Genomic DNA, 18964 nt, shown 5'->3' with positions numbered 1-18964 from the left:
GATTATGTTTAGTTTGATTAGGAGCTAACTGAATTCTCCCAATTTAAGAAAGTTCCCCAAGAGGAGTTCAGATGTAAGAGAGAGTGTGCATGACAGGATAAAAACACTCAAGCAACCCAGGGGTTGGGCCCCAGCTCAAGCAGAATATAATATATACTGTAGATTAAAATAAATATGTAGAGGTAGCACAACCATTTGCACATTGTAAACAATGATGTACTATATACAGCACGGCTTAAGTACTGTAATGTACTGTATGTAATATGTTATAGAATTCACATTTTCATTTCCCTTAACTGTTTAGATTGGATTGGTTCTGATCTAACATGTGAATTACGCCAGTGAGAACCAATAAAGTCTTATCTTATACAGTATGTGTAATATACAAATATACAGTATAATGTACATTATAAGTTAACATTTTTGTAACAGTATTATTGATTACTACTGTAGCAGAAAGGCACCGTGACCCCGTTCAACAGGAGCCCAAAGAGGGAACTGCAGGGAGTATCCACCACGCAGGTCAACAGTAAACACACAGTACACAAATCCAAATGAATCCTGACACAAGAAACACCCTTTTTATATTCATTCATGTAATTCAGAAAACTACTACAGCTTCTAGTCAGTAGTATATATAACTTAAACTCCAGCAGAAAGACTTGAACCGTGCTCTTTTTGGCTCTTTTTCACTGTAGCTCCCTCTCAACAGGAAGGTCACAGGGCTGGTTACAGAACATCGAACCAGAGCCCGGAAAGATGTCATTGTTTACTTCAGCAGAATTGGTGCCTGTTGTCACAGAAGCTTGAATCTCTACAGTAAAATAGTACTAAGTAAAATGTTGTTTGTGAATCAACTGTAGTGTGGCACAACGGTCACTTGGCTTTGTTGTGCCATTTACTGTAACTCACTCAAAAATAAACCACTTGATATAAAAAGCAATTTTCAGTGGCAGGACTCTCTTGGATTTGACCACAATAACCAACCCGGCTTCTGAGCTTTAATAACTGAACAGATAGAGGTGGGCGGAGCTGGCAACTGAGCTCGCTCGTTTGCTTCCAGTAGGAAGGAAGCAGCCAAGCCAGCGGCAGACAGAGCATGGCCTGACAGCGAGTCCACCAGCGCTCCATTGAACACATCTGGGACCAGGTATCGGATCAGCTCCAGCGATTTCTCCTGGTCCGGAGAGGCGTCAGAATCCACTGCTCACACCCAACAACATGAAGCTATGATGACATGACTTGCAGGCAGACCAGTACAAAACTATACAACATACATAAATGGTGGAATTCTAGAAAACAAACTCCAACTTAGAGCCTATTTACCTGGTTTGGACAGAGGCATCACTCGTGGGAACTGTTTTCTGCAGGGTCGCAGTGGACTGGTTGTGGAAATAACAACACACACGTATGTGTTACTATAAAAACACAACAATGTACATAATATTTTTGGCTGTGCAGCTCTTTTGATTTACTCTTTAAACTGTTATCATAGTACCTGATGACATCTTTACAGAAAAGAAGAAAAGGCTGTTTCTGGTAGTGCCCAAACACCTCAAACACAATTGGCTGAGTCTTGATGTAATCAACAAAGGATTTAGTAACTTCAACAGCAATCTACAAGAACAACACAGTTGCGGGATGTTAAATACTTGACCTCTTATAACTGGAAACAACAAACCAATCTTCAGGACCACTGCTGACAGTTCTTACATTCTGCACATGGTAGAAGCCTAGAGGAGGCCCACGGCCTGTGTTTTTTAGGGGTTCAGTGGAGAAGGCCTCATCGTGGCGGTGGATGAAACTGAAAACAAAAGAGCAACACATAAAAATACAACTAATATTAAAAAACTGTGTAATTCTGAAAACATTTTGATGAATGCTCACTTGAACTGGCAGAAGATGTCAGCGTATTCTGCAGAGATGCTGGAGGCCTGCAGGACAGTCACCCTGAAGGTAAACACACTACCAATCCTGAGGTGCTCCAGAGCATCCAGCGGGCCATCCAGACTGGCCTTTAACAGACTCTCCTGCTCGTCTGCACCAGCTTGAGGAGCACAAAGAAAACAAGTCAGAAACAGCCGCTCAGACTGAGGTGATGGTCAGTACATTCAGGTGTGTTCTGACACCATGAATGAGGTGTGGCAAGGATTTAAGGTCTTGGATGGATCTGAGCCAAGAATCGCCTCCTTCTGGCTTTGGGCTAGTACAGACACTCTGAGCCCTCATGTCCAGCAGCCAGGTGTGCCAGATTTAGGTCACTGTTAGACTGAGTAGGATACCACATAAACACCCAACACACAACATGTGTCGATTCACTCATAAATACAACTACCTGCACAAGTGTTGTTGTTGACCTCATCAGCTGAGGGTCCCATTTCTGCGTTCTGCCCCTCCCCCTCCACAATACGAAGCTCCTCCTGGGAAATCCCTATGCGGGACAGTCCAACAGAGCAGGACTCTGACTGGAACTGCAAAAGCAAGGTGTAAAACAGACAGTAAACAAACCATTTACAGACAAGTCATGCACACGGTACATAGAATATAATGATTTCCTCTACCTTTTCATATTGCTGATCCTCAAATGAGATTTTGGCTGTGCCTGACTGCCTCACTCCTGAGCCGTAGTCGGGAGCTTCCTCATCAGCTGGAGGGAAACACAGAGAACCTTCACTTCACTCCCTCAAGAAGTCACACACAGCCTGTCCTTTCAATCTCATCATGCCCTTTGTCTCAGCAATTAGGCCGAGGATCCGAGCCTTACCTGATATGGCCTGCACTGCCACTCGAAGGAAGCCCTTCACTTCTCCCTTCTCACTGACGATGGCCACGCGGTGGACAAGAGGAACCGGGTACAGTAGGTTACTCAGATAAACAAAAGCCCTGGATAGGAAGCAGAAAGAGAGAAAGAAATAATAAAAGATTAAGAACAACTGAGCTAAGGAGACATGTCACACTTGATAGGTTTCACTGGACTGGACAACTGAACAGAGAGCTGCAAAGCAACCAAACAGAAGCTGGGACTGCTCTTGCGATGGCCATGGCTGCCCTTTACTATTGCTTCTAGGGGCTTTTTCCTCACCATCTAGAAATGATGATATTATCAGGACAATTGTGGGTGACATGCAGTTTTCATAACTTTTGTGCTTTTCTATCGAAAGCTTGGTGAGGCCAAGGAGCATGTGTGTAAAGGGTCAATTTTAACTTCTTTAAATGATTTCAGAATATTCCAAACCAGCTCAGTACTCAGCTGGAGAGCAGATGTTTTCCTCATCCTGAAAAAAACATTTCTTTGTATTAAATTGCCTCATGATGACATCATACTGCGTTAACCTACTGTGCATCATGAACATGCCTCAGTATAAAAACACTACATTAAATATCTAATGTACGATGAAACTGCACAGTTGAGGCACTTTGTATTTGCATTAGACATGAAAAAGACTTGTTGTTGACATAAACTACAACTTTGTTAAATGTAAATATGAGAACAGTTGCATTACCAATGTTTCTCTCTCCTGATTGTTCAACCTCTGGTTATTAGCTACGATACATGATCTGCAGTCAAAGACCACGTTTCCCATGAGCCAATAGGGGTAGACATTTAAGGGTGGAGTGTAAACAAGGAGGAGGCTTATGACAAGATTGGTGAGGTGCAAAGAAGGCATGCTCAGGACAAAAACGGTGAACAAAAAAAAAATGCTTTCAACTCTTCGACTCAAAGAAATCAAAAGCAAATGGAACAGAAATTATCATACGGAACATGGCTCAGCTTGAATAAAAACTGCCAACAGCTTGATATATTGTATGCAATGACATCAGAAATCAAAGTGCACCTCCTGGGTCAAAGTACTAATTTGTACAAAGAGGGGCACTAGTTCATCATCAGACATATTCAAGTAAAAATTGGGGGAAAAAAGGTCAAAATGAAAAGACTTGTGCTCTGGCATGCCTAAAAGAGACAGCTGCAGCAGAAACCAGCTCTTTCATCTTGAGATTTTGAGTCTTCCTCAAACTCCACTTTTATATTTCATGTGAAATATTCTCCAACTTCTTCAGGCCTCACAGCATGGTGAACATTTTGCTGTGGGTTTCTGTGTAAATGCTAATCAGACCTCAATATACTCCATGAGACATGTCAGTGCTTTCACTAGTGAACACTCTACTTAGAAGCCACTACCGTGTAGTCACATACACTTTAAACGAGACACACACCTCAAGCAGCCGTTGAGCATCAACATTGCTTGGATTTTCATGGAGACAAGTGGTATGAACTGACCCACCCCTGACTGACTTCAGGCACTTGTTTGGTAAGTAAAATTATATAATGAGTGAGAAGCAGTCTAACTTAGTGTGTAAAAACATTTGCGGAAAATAAAAACAGAAATAAGCATCTAATTTGATAAAAATAAAAAAAGAAAGCAAAAGATAAACCTTAAAAGCCCAGAAATGTCTACTCCAGTGTCCATTCAGTAACACATTCATGAAGAACATCCATTTGAGAACATTTGTGTCTTGAACATCTGAGACACAGGGCCAATGACAGGGAACAGAAACTTGAGGGGATAGTTTAACTTGGAATTCTAAGCTAGCAGGAGGTTTTTAAGATGAAATGAATGAAGATATACAAGTTGGTTTTCACATCTCTACATTCAAACCTTTCAAACTGAAATGCCCCGACTGCGTGTTGACATATACAACTATGGCTTACTTATCCCAGCTGGACTGTACGATAGAAAGTGTCTGTAAAGCAAAAAGGAGTATAATTTGGCTGCCACATAAGAAAACAGAAGACACTCACTTGTTGCAGAAACTTCAATTTTGAGTTTACAGTATGTACTTATGCACACACAGTCCAGAAAAGAGCAAGGACTTTCTGAGAACATACTCTCGTACTGTATCTGCACTGCATTTTCAATAACGTCCCCTGTGCTGACGTCTATCGAGGGAAACAGACCCTGCGTCTCAGTGTGAAAGAGCTAGTTTCCTCCACCAGCATGCTCCCGAAACCTCACCAACCTTCCCACTACACTGAATAATGGTGAGCGGTCGTAAAAGGGATCCTGGCCTTCGCTGGAGCCTCGGCAGAGCTCTCCCTCATCATCATCATCATCATCATCATCATCATCATCATTATCCTCTCCCCCAAGCTCCGAGCATGGGTCGTCCAAAAAGATATCATCATCCAGGTCCTCCAATTCCTCCAAGTCCTCCTCCCCTCGACCCTCCCGCTGCGAGTCAGCCAGTTCAGTAATTTCAGAGTTGGAGAGGGTCGGGGATGGGGTAGGGTCACTCATGCGCTCGCTCATGCATGTGTTGAAAATGGGATTTCTGGTGCAGCCAGAGACATGGGAACTAGGTTAGTACAGTTAGATAGAAACACACTTGTTCAAACAAGAGGATTAATAGAACACCATGTTGAGTGAACCACTGGAGAAAACCTTCATCCCTTTGAGCCAGAAACTGCTGTCGCTGACTGTTTTAGTGGACAGTGGAGAGAGGAAACAGACAGGGGAGTGCAAGCAAGCTACAAGGGTAATTAACTACATATGCCAAGAGAGCATATACTGTACAGTATGTAAGCGTGTCAGAACATGAGCATGACACCATGAAAACAACAACTCTCTGTGGCCATTTCTGAGTGCCCACAAATATTGACCAGCAGCAACTGCTAGTTTTAAGCCTATAGTAAATTCAGCAGGTTTGATAGGTCTACTGTAAGTACAAGAAATATTCCAAATAACACAGTAGATATCACCTGTTGTATAAATATAAAGTATATAATGAGTGAGCTGATAGACAACACACAAGACATTTTCAGATCGTAGTCTGATCCTTTTTGCAGATGCTAAATGACATTAAAGGCTTGATATGCTGAATATTATGTAACATGGGCACGTGACCGTGTGTAGGACCCATCTGAAAGAGAGAGAACACTTGGCAGGGACACTGGGAGGCTGCATGCCAAAGTGGGAAAGAAAGAAACAGCAGGCTTTGAGTAGGAGAACTGAAGAACTGCCCTTCCAAACACTCTCCAGCGATTCTTCCCATTAAAAAGGACACGCCCAGCATGACGCACAACTGACTGTCAATCCATCCCATGTGTTAAAGCTGCACAGTCCATAGTCAGCAGAAATATAACCACAGTGGCTTCAGAAAAAGACATTAAAGAAGAAAGCTGATTCATTCTTTTAAAAAGCACACAGAATGTGAAAACTGGAAACATATCAGTTCAAAAATATATGGTCAGTTATTAGATTTAAAATGCTGTCTGTGCAAACTTGTGGTTACAGTACTGTATGCCTATTAGGAAATGATGCCCAATAAGACCTTCATATGGAAATTGTTCTATTAGTTGAAACTGACAGATGTGATGATGGTGGTGCACTCACAGCACAGAGTGGGAACACCAGGCTTCAGCATGTAATGACAGAAACACCATAATAAAGTGGGCTGCAGACTGCATGCTGATGTTTCTGTCATTATGGTCCATCAGTTGCCCACATGCACAATATGTGGCAGTTACAGCTAATAGCTTCCAGTTATCCTGAATGGAGAGACGAGCTTCTGCTTACTGTTGAGGGCCGGTGGTGTTCAGCACTTACTGTACCTGCCAACCAGACGAAACCAGGGGAAGCGGTCATAAAAGGGGTCGCCTCCTGTCATCGCACTTTCACAGTCCTCACTGGTGGTGTTGGGCACATCAGCAGCACGGTCATACATCTCTCTCATGAGATCGAGCCTCTGCCTGCAAAGAGCGGCAACAACTACTAAGTCATTTCTGAATTTATGCTTCATAGCATAGGTTTATGAGAAATGTTCTTATGGTGAATAGTGTGCTTTATGTGAATTTTATCTCTCACGTACACACTAAAAACATCTGTCTTTCTGCAATTATTTAACATAATGTCTCAGGTTTTAAACTGCAGAGCAGCCAAATGGATTATGCTCTCTTTTGGCTAAAAGAATATATGAAAGTAAATTGTATGGCATTATATTAGTAATTTACTACCCTGTCATGTGAAGACTTGGTGCATGTTCACATACCTTAGTTTTTCCAATGTCCAGTAGTGAGTGGCTCCATTTTTCTGATCCTGCACCTCCACAGCCACAATGGTGCGTGGGAAATGATGCTTTTCTCTGTCTTTAGTTGCCTCTGGGGGCAACAGGTCTGGTGGCAGGGGGGAGTAGAGAGTATCTGTCAGCAGCACAAACTGGAACTGGACCTATGGGGGGACACAAAGGTGCAGTCAAATAGCCAAATTATACCATCCATTCATAAACACAATGAAATTTAAATCACAGTAAGATGTCGGACCTTCTTCTTGAGTTCCACACTGATGGCATTGGCCTCCTTGAGGAAAATGGCATTTCCCCATAACAAGTCACGCAGAGAAGTAAACTGGTAGAACCTCCACTTTCGAAAGCTCCACACGGCTAGCTCTCTCTCCCTCTCTGTCCATTGCACTGTGGGCCACAAGCATAAAAAACCATCAACTTGTGAGGATTTTCTGACCAACAACATACAGTATATACTGTATGTACAGGTGCATGTGTCAAATTATGGGAACTACCTTCTTCTTCTGGCTCCTCTTCTTCTTCGAGGGCTTCTGGGTAATAACGGTCCACTTGCTTCTGAAGAGCCTCCAGCTTACTCTCATAATCCTGCACAGTTGATTAATGAGGACCTATGTCAAAATGTCTGCTCTTTACAAGTCATTTAGTAGCAGAGGTCGGTTGAATAAAAAGCCCATGGCATGCTTTTCCTTGTTTTCTGACTTATCTGCAATGTTATCATCTTAGGCGTGACTTAAAGCTCAAAAAATGAGGTTGTAGGCATGTTCTAATACTTCTATGCAGAAGCAACTCAGTTTATACACATCTCACAAACTCTTGCTCACGAGACTTTTTTTCTGACAAAAGATTTCCTTGAATGGTCATAATCTACAGGCTGTGCGTGTTCATGTGAGCTTGCCTGACATCCACCGGTTCCAATGTAAAAGCGGAATTTTTCGACCGCGCGGTTTTGTGGATATATTTTACCTCCTGCTGCTGGACTGTGACCAGAGGATGTGGTCACAGCAGTGTGTCTGCTGCATGTGATGTGTTGCTGGTTAAAGGAGCAGATTAACGACCCATGATGTTATTGTTGGAGCTACGCTACCTGTTGGAATTCATTTCACTACTATGAGACTGTTATGTGGTCGTGTGGGAGAAAACGCAGCGACCACCGGTTGGATTTACCGACCTTGGAGCTACTTGAAAGGGACTGATGTTTCCACTACTTGGTGGGACTTAACGGTAAGTTTAAAAAAAACAGGTTGCATGTCTGTTAATGCATTGTTTCTGTAACGTTACAGAGAATTGTTGTAAGACTGGAGAAGTCACTATGTCTGCGTTATGCCAGTTAAAATATGGGGTTTCTCAATTACCTGCTTTGTTTAGTGTTACACATCTCTTTTCATTGGTACATATACGGTTGTTTACCCATCTATGGAGGATAAACTCAAATTAATTAATGCTGTTGAGGCTCGTTGTGCTGTCCACTTTCGACACAACACCGGCAGCAGGAGTTGTGCACTTTCACAAAATATACTGTCGTTTTCAGGAAGAGGCTCTCTGGTTTTATCATTCTGAAATAATTAGACTATTTGGAGTTATGATGGATGCAAAGATAATCCAGAGGTCCCCGAGATTAAACATTAAATGGCTGGAAATGAGTGGACACTTGAGTGAGTCGACTGACACAATCATGGAAACAGAGCTCATTCAGAGTTGTGTATTTTTATGTTAAGCATGGAAAAATATCTTCATTTAAGATGCTCTATGAGAGGAAAAGAGGAACATTACAGCTAATACGCATTCAAAATCCAGACTAAACTATGGCAATTTCATGTTTTCCGCAACTCCAATCACCTGTTATATGGTCCATATTATATATAACAATAGATACACCTGCAAATAACACTGGTTGACCATTTTTGGTTTGAGAAAGAACTGAAATATGCCCATTTTTATGAATTTTGAGCTGCTGAATTTAATTATGACCTTTAAAAGAGCTTGAGGTATGAACAGAATAAGCAACTTAATTAAGCAAAAAGTGTGTGGCTTGTACTGCCTGAGGCACAGCATCAGCCTAATGTGTCACCTAATAAGCTTGGCATATCAGAAAATAATAGTTTTATCATTAAATCCACCAAGACCTTTGGTTACAATCTCTGGTTCTGCTCAAAGAGCTTTCCTTCTGAGAAAGTTCAGCCATTTTCAACCAAAATTCATACATGGTCAATGCCATATCTTAGACACCAGGGCCAATCAACAATTTTAGATATCATTTTCATTTCCAGTGGCCTAGAATTAGCAAACATTGATTATTTTTGTTTTGGGAGCATTTTGTTTTTAGACCAGTGTAACATGGTTACAGTTAGACCTGCAGACAGATGACAAATGTGAAGAAAACCCATCCACAGGACGCCAGGGGTCACTGACTGGTTTTTTTGAGTATGATAATGATGTAAATCATATGTTATGACCTTCACAGTCACCAGATCTCAACACAGTTGTTCATCCCTCCAGTAGAGTTCAGAACCTTGGAGAATCAATGCCAAGGTGCACTGAAGTGATTCTGGTGGCACGAGGTGTCCCGACACCTCACTGAGACACTTTATGTTGGGTTTTCTTTCAGTTGTCACCCATCTGTAATTTCTTGTAGATGTAATTATTAAAAGTTGCTCATTACTGTACCAGTCTTTGCTGCTCCAGAAGGTTGTTGGCCTCTTCTCTTTCTTTGCGATACTGGTCTTCCAACTCCTGCAGCCTGAAGACGCAAACACAAGACAACAATAGAAGCTTTAGATGAGCAATGAGCTACTTTAAAGGAATGGCTATGTTAATTTTTGCACTGGTGTCTTAATGTTTCTGGAGCAGTATGTCATTGGCGCACTGTGCTATAGGCTAGTTTCATGTGGCAGCTAATAAGACATACTCTTCTTTCCCTCCCAAGTTGCTTAGCTGTTGTTCCTGTCTACTACTCTGTGTGGTGGTGAGACCCTATTTGTCCTTGGGTGACATGCACGCAGCGGCCCGGGGCCCATCGGCTCCAAACAAAATTTCATTGTACATGTCACAATGTTACAATGACAATAAAATGAAGCCTCTTCTCTTCTTCTAAACAGCCTTTCTTAAAAAAACCAAAAAACAAAGTTGAATGGCTCAGTATTTCCCTACCTCTGCTCCATTTCCTGTTTCATGTCAATGCCCTGTTTCTCCAGCAGCTCCCGCTGGGCAAAGGCCCAGTCCACAGGCTCAACAGGTGTTTCAGCACAGGGGGTCCTCTCCCTCTCAGCCCTGGCCTGCACAGGGTGGTTGAAGCGGAACACGTGGCTCTTCCCCAGGATGATGCGATTTCCTGTAAGAGTATCACAAATCTGAATGTAATCATGCAAATGCATGCCTACAGTGTACTGCTTGTTGCTGCTAGTAACGATGCAGAAGTCAAAGTGAAAGTCAGAGAGCCAGAGAGATTACTGACCTGATTTGAGGACGGTGGGCTCTGTCACTCTCTTTCCATTGACATAAGTCTCAGCTCCTTCACATGGCTCTAGAACAACCAGTACTTAGGAGCAGAGAGGACAATGTCAGGTCTCATTCCCTCTTTGTCAATATTAAAGTGATGTAGTGTACACAGCTACAAGCCTGTGAAGCAAGGTAAAGACTGCTCACTTTCTCCCACTGGACCAGCAGAACTGGTAAAGGTACAGTGCTCGTCCTTGATGAAATGGCCACTGAGGACTATGTCCTGACGGCTACTGGCATCCAAACGACCGACCCTAAAAAACAAAAAGTGGCGATTTGAAAGCAAGTAAAAAATACACCTCAGTCTTTGCTTGTTTACAATAACATCTCAACTCTTCCTCTTTCAAGTTATCATTATACTGTGTATTCTTTTCTTTAAGTATTACCTAGAGATGCACAGATTACATCTTTCTGGACTGATTCTGGTTTCCAATTTCCAAGTCTGAACTGGTGATTCCGATTTTGGCCAATTCCAATTTTCTTTTTTTTTCTAAGAACTGTATTGACAGCATACACAAACTTTTTGGTCATTTTTTGTTATTGTAGTAAAAATATAACATATTAAAGTTCTACATTTCCACCTTTCCCCCACTTTTCTTTTTTAAACAAACCTCCAACTAAAAACGAAGTGCCATATTTGTACTTCTCCAACTATAACCAGGTGCAACAGAAGAATGTCTGTTACTACAGAGCACACAGTTCTTTTCAAAGTGTGTGTAGTTTGTGTTTGCTGTGTTTTACTGTGGGCTGGATACACTGTACCTACTGTATACATACATTTCATGTGTGCCACTGCATGCACGACGTGGACTGTCACACCTCTAAATCTGACGGGCACCAAATCGGAAATCTCAGAGTGATCGGCCGGTCACCGGTCAAGGCCGATCATGCTGATAACTGGCCATTCTTGATCTCTGCCGATCGATCGGTGCATCTCTAGTATTACTGTAGTATATCAATGTATGTTTCAGTATCTAACCTGGTGATCCCATCCTTAATGTAGTACAGCAGGCACTCAGACATCAGAGGATCCTCATTGAGGTTCACTAAATGAGGCGTCTGACACAGAACAAGGAATCGTTTATAGACTGCAGAACCGGTCCATAATAAACATAAATAATTTATTATCCATATGTTATTCATGATATAACACATGCATACTGAAAGGCAATCTCTCCCAGGAGGAAACACCAAACAGTCAGTAACAGTTAAAACCATGCAGTCAAAGTCCCCTCCCCAGATTCACAGCATGATTGTTTCATGTATTCTCAGGCTGATTGTTATGAGGCTGCAGGCAAACAGCCATAAATCACTGAAATGGGGGCAATGCCATTATCGTCCCCTGATGTTTACCCCCACTGCTGCCTTCAGCAAAGCAAGAGAGTGTTTGAAGTGAGTAATGAAGCAGATTTAAGATAACACTTAATGAAAAAGAGAACCCCTCATCTGTTCCGCCTTGTTGAAGTGGGAGAGCACTCAGAGAAGGAGGCAGCTTTAAACACTTCACAGCTACAAACCTCATTGGGGGAAAACAGCCCGACTGTGTCGATAAACACAGGCTGGGGCTTTCTGGGGCTATCAGAGAGCTTTGGGGGTAAATAAACAAACATTTATTGATTTATTTTAATGTATTAGAACATGCAGTAGATTAGTATTAGTATCAGATCACGGAGGAGTTTCGTGTCATACCTTCTTAGGGGAGAACACACCAACTGTCCCACCATCTTCTCTTATTGCTACACCCATTTCTGCCAGCAAAGCCTCTCTGAGGAGGAATATGTCAGACTCAGTATACCAAACATGTTTTGTATCTATGCCTCTCATCACTATAGCTTGATTATTCTGTAAAAATCTAAACTAGACAGTAGTAGAAAGTTAGGGAATCATTTGAAGCTAAATGATTTTATAGATCAGAAACAACAGGATTAAGAATTTATTATATTAAAAACAGTCCATATTACAAACCATAATCTAATATAATAGAACATTTTAGATTATCTTTAAACAAAGTCCTTGTGTCCTGTACCCAACATTGCATTACTTTTACTTATTTTTGACTTTTTTCATGATTTGTTGGTGCTTTTGTTTTGGTAGAATTTCTTTTCAGAGAAAAGTTAAATTACAAGACATCAATAATTACATAAAATGAGGTTTTTTTAAAAACAAATGTTTATCTCACCTTTCCATTCTAATGGCTTCTGTTCGCCGAAGTTTTTCTTCCCAAGTCTCATTGAGTTCAGCAATGATTTTCTCTGTTTCCTGGCATTTCAAAAGATAATGATAACAAAAGTACTGTCATTTAAAAGACAAGCCTGGTAAATCATGTTTTGTTTTCTTTTTGTCAACAGATGAAGAGAGCAGTATAAGCTTTGTCCTTTGTATCAGAGTTGAACTGTTGCCCAAAACCTATTAAAACAATACATTTCTTCATTATCACAAATATGGACACTGTAGTTTACTGACAGTAAATCCTGCATATACTGTCCTGCTGCTCTAAATACTCACTGGGACACCAAATCTGCATCAAAACAGTAAGCCCTAAAAAATGTCTGGTCAAGGCTTTTGAAAACACTCCTGGGGTTTTTATGGGATTTATGGGGAATAGCTAAAACACAGAATATTACCAGCTCTATCCTTTACTTACTGAGAGGGTTACGATTACAGATTTAGTGAATTCCATAGGAGTTTTACCTACAAAGGATCTGACAATATTCAACAAATAAGATTTTGGAAAATCCAATATGTACAGTACAGTACATGCAGTGCAACTATGCAGTGTCAAAGCAGAGTGTGTTTGAAGATTAGCTGTAGAGTGTTGACCTTCAGCCGCTCGATGGCCTCCTCACTGCCTGGGCTGAACAGAATGCGGTCGTGCAGGCTGGCGATGGATCCAGCACGGCTGGTCAAGGCAGAGAGAGACGGAGAGGGACTCATCCCTGTCATGGCATTGGTCACTGTGGAGAGATCATCCCTTTGATTCACAGCTTGGTCTTTATTGTTATTGTTCTTGTAATCGGATAGGTCTGTTGGGGTGGGAAGGGGTGCGGGGAGCATAGGGGAAGTGGTGTTGGGAATCAATAATTGGGAATAAAGAAATGCAGACGGATAAGGAAGAGAAGAAAATGGAGAAAAGAAAACACAGAAAGACTAGATGTGGCTTGAAAAAACTCACAGAGAGTAATCTGATCTGCTAAGCATATAAGCAAAGGCAACGCCAGCACAAAAGCCACGCGCAGAGGAGACCAACTTAAAAGATGCAACAGGGAGGCCATCCAGCCATGACCAATGAAAATGCAGCAAGTATACGAAATCATCCAGCAGTGTCAAATGCAGGATCATTCAATTACAAAACAATGTAAAGGATTTACTGGCCTCTCATCAGTAATAGTTGTATTTCCTGCAAAGAATACTGGGAAGCCAGAGCTCCCAGTTAAGATTCCTATCTAAAAGCAGCAAGATGCACGTAATGTTCAGTGTGCTTCATTAAAATTAGCAATGTCAAACAAACGACTGAAAGCAGAAATCCATTTCTCTGGCAGAGAATCATACATGGTGGTAAGTTTGTCTGGCTGGCCTTGAAACCAGTGTCCTCACTGGACATTATTTAATCAGTATACTTTCTATTTATCAAACTAGCCTACCAGCATGTTCCGTGCTTTTGCCATTGTTGTGGCAACTCAAAACCATATAACAAATTCTACACAATAAAGAATATCAACCATCCAGGTGCTGCTATGGCAACACACAGCAATAAACTGGGAAAGTGTATCAGCCCCATCCATCTGGACAGGCTGTTGCACACCAAGCTGGATCACACAATAATGTCTTTGCAGTGCAGTTGTGTATTATGGAAAAACTGTAAAAATGTATGACATAAAATGGGATGACTATATCTAAGGTGCAATATTATGCAAGTGATTATAGGCTCTGTGGTTGAAGGCTGCATCATCACCTTCTGTTTACAGTGTGCTTTCTCACCATGGCTGCCAACAGAAGGCGATGGGGCCAGACAGACCCTGCCAGGGGAATGGGGCAATACAGCTTATACATGAGGGCTGAAACATATCTCATGATTATAGTTCATAATCTTCTATATTGCATTGCTCAGCTTTGTTGCTTCATGAAAAATTAAGCTCTGTCCCAACAGTGCTGCAGCTAAGAAGCCATTCACAGATCTCTACAGCACTATGACAAGGCACACTGTGCAGCCCATAAGGTCCTGAAGATTAGAGCCAAAAAGGGCTTCATTACAAGTCACCTAAAACATTCAGCCATTCTGATCAGTCCCTCATAAGACTGTAGTGCTGCAGAGACCTCAAAAAGCCACTATTTACTGTCACAGTAAGCGCTGGTGATGCTAAGATGCCGCAAGAGCAAAAGCAAGAGTCAGAAAACACACATGGCAAACCCTCTATCTCAGCACCAGATACCCGATATGCTGGGAAAAGAGGACATGGAGTGACAGAGAGACAGAGAGAGAGAAGGTAGAGTGTGACAACTTCAGATAAAAAAGTTCATGTACACTTATCATGTGATAAACACCCGTGTCTCCAGAAATAGATCAGTTTGGCTCCACTGCTCTCAGCACATGATAAACAGTACACAGCTCAGATATAAACACAAATCTAATTCTACGTATATTATTGAGGTCATAGTTAAAGGTGGTGCTGTAGTGGATGACATTGTATTCAGAGGTGTCTCTATAGTTCTGTCCTCCCAAGCTACATACATGACGAACACATCTGAATATAATGTAGTCCGGTACAACACCACCTTTAACCCAATAATAAACACAGAATTGAATTTATACATTTATGACAATTTCACCAAAAACCAAAACATTCTGAGCTTCATTAACACAAATGTTAAGACTGAAGTGCAATTCTACAGGTGTATCTTATAAAGTGGCTGCTAATTGTATGAATGGTGATTAGAAAATAAGACATTTTTGTGATAACTTTAAAGCTTTGTTCGAATAGAACATACAGCAAAATTTGATCTTGTTTAATGCACCAGAATTTACACACCCCTTTTAATGTCTTTAACCTTTTACAATAATAAAAGACACAAGATATAGCACATTCACATCTTGTTGTCGACGTGTATTATTTGGGCTGTGTAATAGCATGATCCATCCTGCCAGTTTCACTGCAGGTGGACTGCTCGTTCAGTGCTGACTGTTGCTAGAGAAAACGGAGGAACAGGTGGGGCTGTTGCATGACTGAAAGGACAGGAGTAGAGCCTAAAGATGTTTTTGATAAAAAATAGGCATAATGTTCAACTTGTGAAACACTAATGTGAGCTAGCTTGTCTTGCTAGCTCCAGAAGCTAATGCTACAGCATGGGAATAAATTGTACTTTGCCAATCGTGGTGCAACTGCAGTCTAAATAAGTATTTGTTCTCCATTCACATCTTCCCATTGAATTTTTTCTGTACTGCCTCTGAATTTGCTTTGTATTCTATCTGAACACACAGGAGGCACAGTGCTTGTGCAGGGATCTGACAGTGTACTATTGATAATGGTGCACTCTAGCAAACGGGTCTGAAACTATTACAAGCCATTTGAAATCTAAATCTAGATATAACACTAGTGGTTGCACAAATCCCATAAATGATTCCTTACTCTCAATGATGTCACCCAGGCCCTGGGCATAGAGCAGATCCTTCAGACGAGACACCTCCTCCTTCAGCTCCCGCACCAATCTGTTGTTGGGATCCTCATTGATGACAGCGTTACAGCGAATCTGTTTGGCGCGATCTGCGTATCTGTGGGTATAAGGGAGGGATCTTTGAGCGTACTGACGCAGATGGGGGAGGAGACAACAAGGCACACCACACACAGATATACACATTCACAGTTCCCCTGACACCACACAGCTACACAATTCTGCAGCTGCAAATCACGAAGGGGGTTTAAAGTGTGAAACTGATGCAAGCTGAGGAAAACACATATCGTACAACACTCTGACCTCACCGGCACCAGTGTCCTTCCAGGTCACATTCATCAGTTGTGTGGGAAGAAAAAGATACAGCAGAAAATGTGTCTCTCTACCTGAGTGTACTGAGGGTCTCATCATAGTTGATGTCAGCTGGACTGAGGGCAGCTACCATCGCAGTACGAGAATTCCCCCCTGACATCATGTAGAAAACAGGATGATTAGAAAGTGTTAGGACGTGTTTGTCAGGAGCAAACGGACCATCAACACATATGCTGTGTGTTCATACCCAGATTTTCTCTCAGTAACCAGGTCAAGACTGAATCTCTGTAGGGGATGAAGCTTTCCGCTTTCTTCTTCTTTTTATTCTGTGTTTTTAATTCAATCAGAAAATGTATATAAAGCATTAACTGGCTCAGCTTAAGGAAAGAAATGATTAAAAATGATAACTTAAGTTTAAATGAATAATTTAAGTAAATTACCTTATTTGGTCCAGAGTCCTAAAATGAAGCAGACAGTACAATTAACATGTTGATGTTCCATAACACATTTATTTTACAATGTATAATAAGCAGATATAATACATACCACTTCTGCCAAAGCAGAGATGACTTTCCCCAGTGTGGTCAGAGATTTGTTGATGTTCGCTCCTTCCTGGGACAGAGCACGAGGCAGAAGTAAACATGCTAATCACCCGCCTTCATATTGTACTTGTTAACCATATATGTCTTTTCTGATAGAAATGCTCACCTTAAGTCTGGTCCCTTTGGCTCCAGTGGAATCTGCCCTCTCACTGCCGGCCAAATCCACCAAACTTATTTTGCTGACCTGCAGAACACCCAAGAGAACACATCAGCTGACAACAGAAACACTATTAATCTTCATTTCATAGACAGGGTTCATTAACAAAAGCCCTCACAGTGCTGCATTATCACGATGACCTTCAAGCAGTCATTGATTTCCAATTTACGACAAAACTGAAATTAGTGTAATCAATCATCTTATATATAGATAAGCAGTGGCAGCAGCTCAATGTTAAACAGGTTCACTGAGGATGTGATAAAACCCCTCTACCTTCTCCGAGGTGTTCTCTGTGTCAGTGTCGTGGCGTTTCTGAGTGAATATGATGCTGAAGACAGCATGCGAGCGACTGCTTGTCTCATTCATGTTGGTGGCAGCGACAGTCCTGTAAAGACAGTGAATACGTTTGCTCAATGATTATCCAGCAGGGATAATCTGCTCAATCTGTGCACAATATGAACAGCCAGAACTTCTCCCTTCACCAGAAATGTCTTTAATGTATTCTGTCATTCAGGAGACTGACTGGCAATAACCCAATATGGGCTGATCACTAGTTGGTGCACTGACAAAAAAGCAGAGTGAAGTGACTCAGACAGCTCCATCACCTGGCCTTGTTGCCAGAGTCCATCAGGTCCTGGATGTCATTGTAGGAGGTGACAGCCAGCTTAGACAGGTCCTCCACATAAGGCCCCATAAGGGGGTGCTCTCGCACACGCAGGTGTCCCTTGTTTTTTGGGTTCAGCAAGTCCCGCACACGTTCACAGTAGATTTCCATGTAGCTTACCTGTTCAGATTCATAATATTAGCACATAACATGTGACGATTTCAGGTACACTGTGCATAATCCACATAGAGGAGGGCACCCACCTCCACAGAATAGGACATGCTGTTGTCTGTATTGTCACTGATCTTGGTGAAAAGATCTTCACATAGCTGGAAGGGGGAAATAATAACAAAATAATCACATTATTTCCAAAACTGGTGTATCTGAAAAATTAGGAACCATCTTTCATTTGATTTATTAGTAGTAATGGTCAAGTAATCATAAGTCTGCACCAGGGGAATTATTCCTTGTTGATCCTTGACATCCTGCTTCCCCATCATGGTGTAGGACTTGCCAGCGCCTGTCTGGCCATAAGCAAAGATGCAGACATTGTAGCCCTCGAAGGCGTGCAGCAGCATTTCCTCTCCAATGTCTTTGTATACTTGCATCTGAGAGGCATAATTGACATCCTCTGGCTGTGGACAGAAATCAATAACCAGCCATGTAAATCTTTAAATTATTTGTAAACCTGACAAATGCAGCATAAAGCGATCCACAGTAAACTAAATATGTCTGTGTGTGTGTGTGTGTCTGTGCAACATTTGTACTGTAGGGTTGCAGACATAGTTACCGAAGTGTGGGACCAGTAGGAGTAATCAAAGTTGAAGCTCTTGTTGTCTTTGGCCTGCTTGGGGTTGATGATGGCTGAAAGACAGGACAAGGAGCATTGGTCAGAGGACGGGTTAGAGCCGCCCATGTGAAAGTGTTTCTGAGCTGGGGTGGCGTCATGTTGTGCTAATGGAGCTGGAAAGGCCAATACCAATATACCGTACAGTGAAATTACAGACAGGGACTCAGTACTGACCAATAATAAACTGTCTGGGGGTC

At 41.8% G+C, this 18964-nt stretch overlaps 1 protein-coding gene across 14 annotated transcripts in view; it reads right to left on the bottom strand.

The window, feature by feature from the left end:
• Positions 1-18964, bottom strand: part of kif1aa (kinesin family member 1Aa) — a 37732-nt gene that overhangs the window by 8393 nt on the left and 10375 nt on the right. For 4 of the 14 annotated variants that reach the window (XM_020609902.1, XM_020609904.1, XM_020609905.1 and 1 more), the window contains exons 3-34: positions 18708-18781; positions 18370-18552; positions 18181-18246; positions 17919-18097; positions 17587-17698; positions 17263-17340; positions 17101-17166; positions 16995-17012; positions 16802-16880; positions 16629-16707; positions 16200-16342; positions 14975-15013; positions 13396-13598; positions 12755-12834; positions 12265-12340; positions 11555-11634; positions 10723-10829; positions 10532-10615; positions 10228-10408; positions 9745-9817; positions 7575-7665; positions 7319-7467; positions 7048-7226; positions 6611-6748; positions 5020-5331; positions 2765-2883; positions 2562-2647; positions 2333-2471; positions 1888-2047; positions 1714-1804; positions 1499-1617; positions 1327-1382 (exon numbers count right to left, since the gene is read on the bottom strand). In XM_020609902.1, the coding sequence (XP_020465558.1) occupies positions 1327-1382; positions 1499-1617; positions 1714-1804; positions 1888-2047; positions 2333-2471; positions 2562-2647; positions 2765-2883; positions 5020-5331; positions 6611-6748; positions 7048-7226; positions 7319-7467; positions 7575-7665; positions 9745-9817; positions 10228-10408; positions 10532-10615; positions 10723-10829; positions 11555-11634; positions 12265-12340; positions 12755-12834; positions 13396-13598; positions 14975-15013; positions 16200-16342; positions 16629-16707; positions 16802-16880; positions 16995-17012; positions 17101-17166; positions 17263-17340; positions 17587-17698; positions 17919-18097; positions 18181-18246; positions 18370-18552; positions 18708-18781 (3639 nt within the window). The remainder of the gene's footprint in view (positions 1-1326; positions 1383-1498; positions 1618-1713; positions 1805-1887; positions 2048-2332; positions 2472-2561; positions 2648-2764; positions 2884-5019; positions 5332-6610; positions 6749-7047; positions 7227-7318; positions 7468-7574; positions 7666-9744; positions 9818-10227; positions 10409-10531; positions 10616-10722; positions 10830-11554; positions 11635-12264; positions 12341-12754; positions 12835-13395; positions 13599-14974; positions 15014-16199; positions 16343-16628; positions 16708-16801; positions 16881-16994; positions 17013-17100; positions 17167-17262; positions 17341-17586; positions 17699-17918; positions 18098-18180; positions 18247-18369; positions 18553-18707; positions 18782-18964) is intronic. The other 10 variants (XM_020609914.1, XM_020609915.1, XM_020609916.1 and 7 more) reach the window with 8 other exon arrangements.

Source organism: Monopterus albus, unplaced genomic scaffold (genome assembly GCF_001952655.1).
Source record: "Monopterus albus unplaced genomic scaffold, M_albus_1.0 scaffold103.1, whole genome shotgun sequence".
NCBI lineage: Eukaryota > Metazoa > Chordata > Actinopteri > Synbranchiformes > Synbranchidae > Monopterus > Monopterus albus.
Note: the sequence above shows the minus strand (reverse complement) of the source record. Positions and strands in the feature narration are given on the sequence as shown.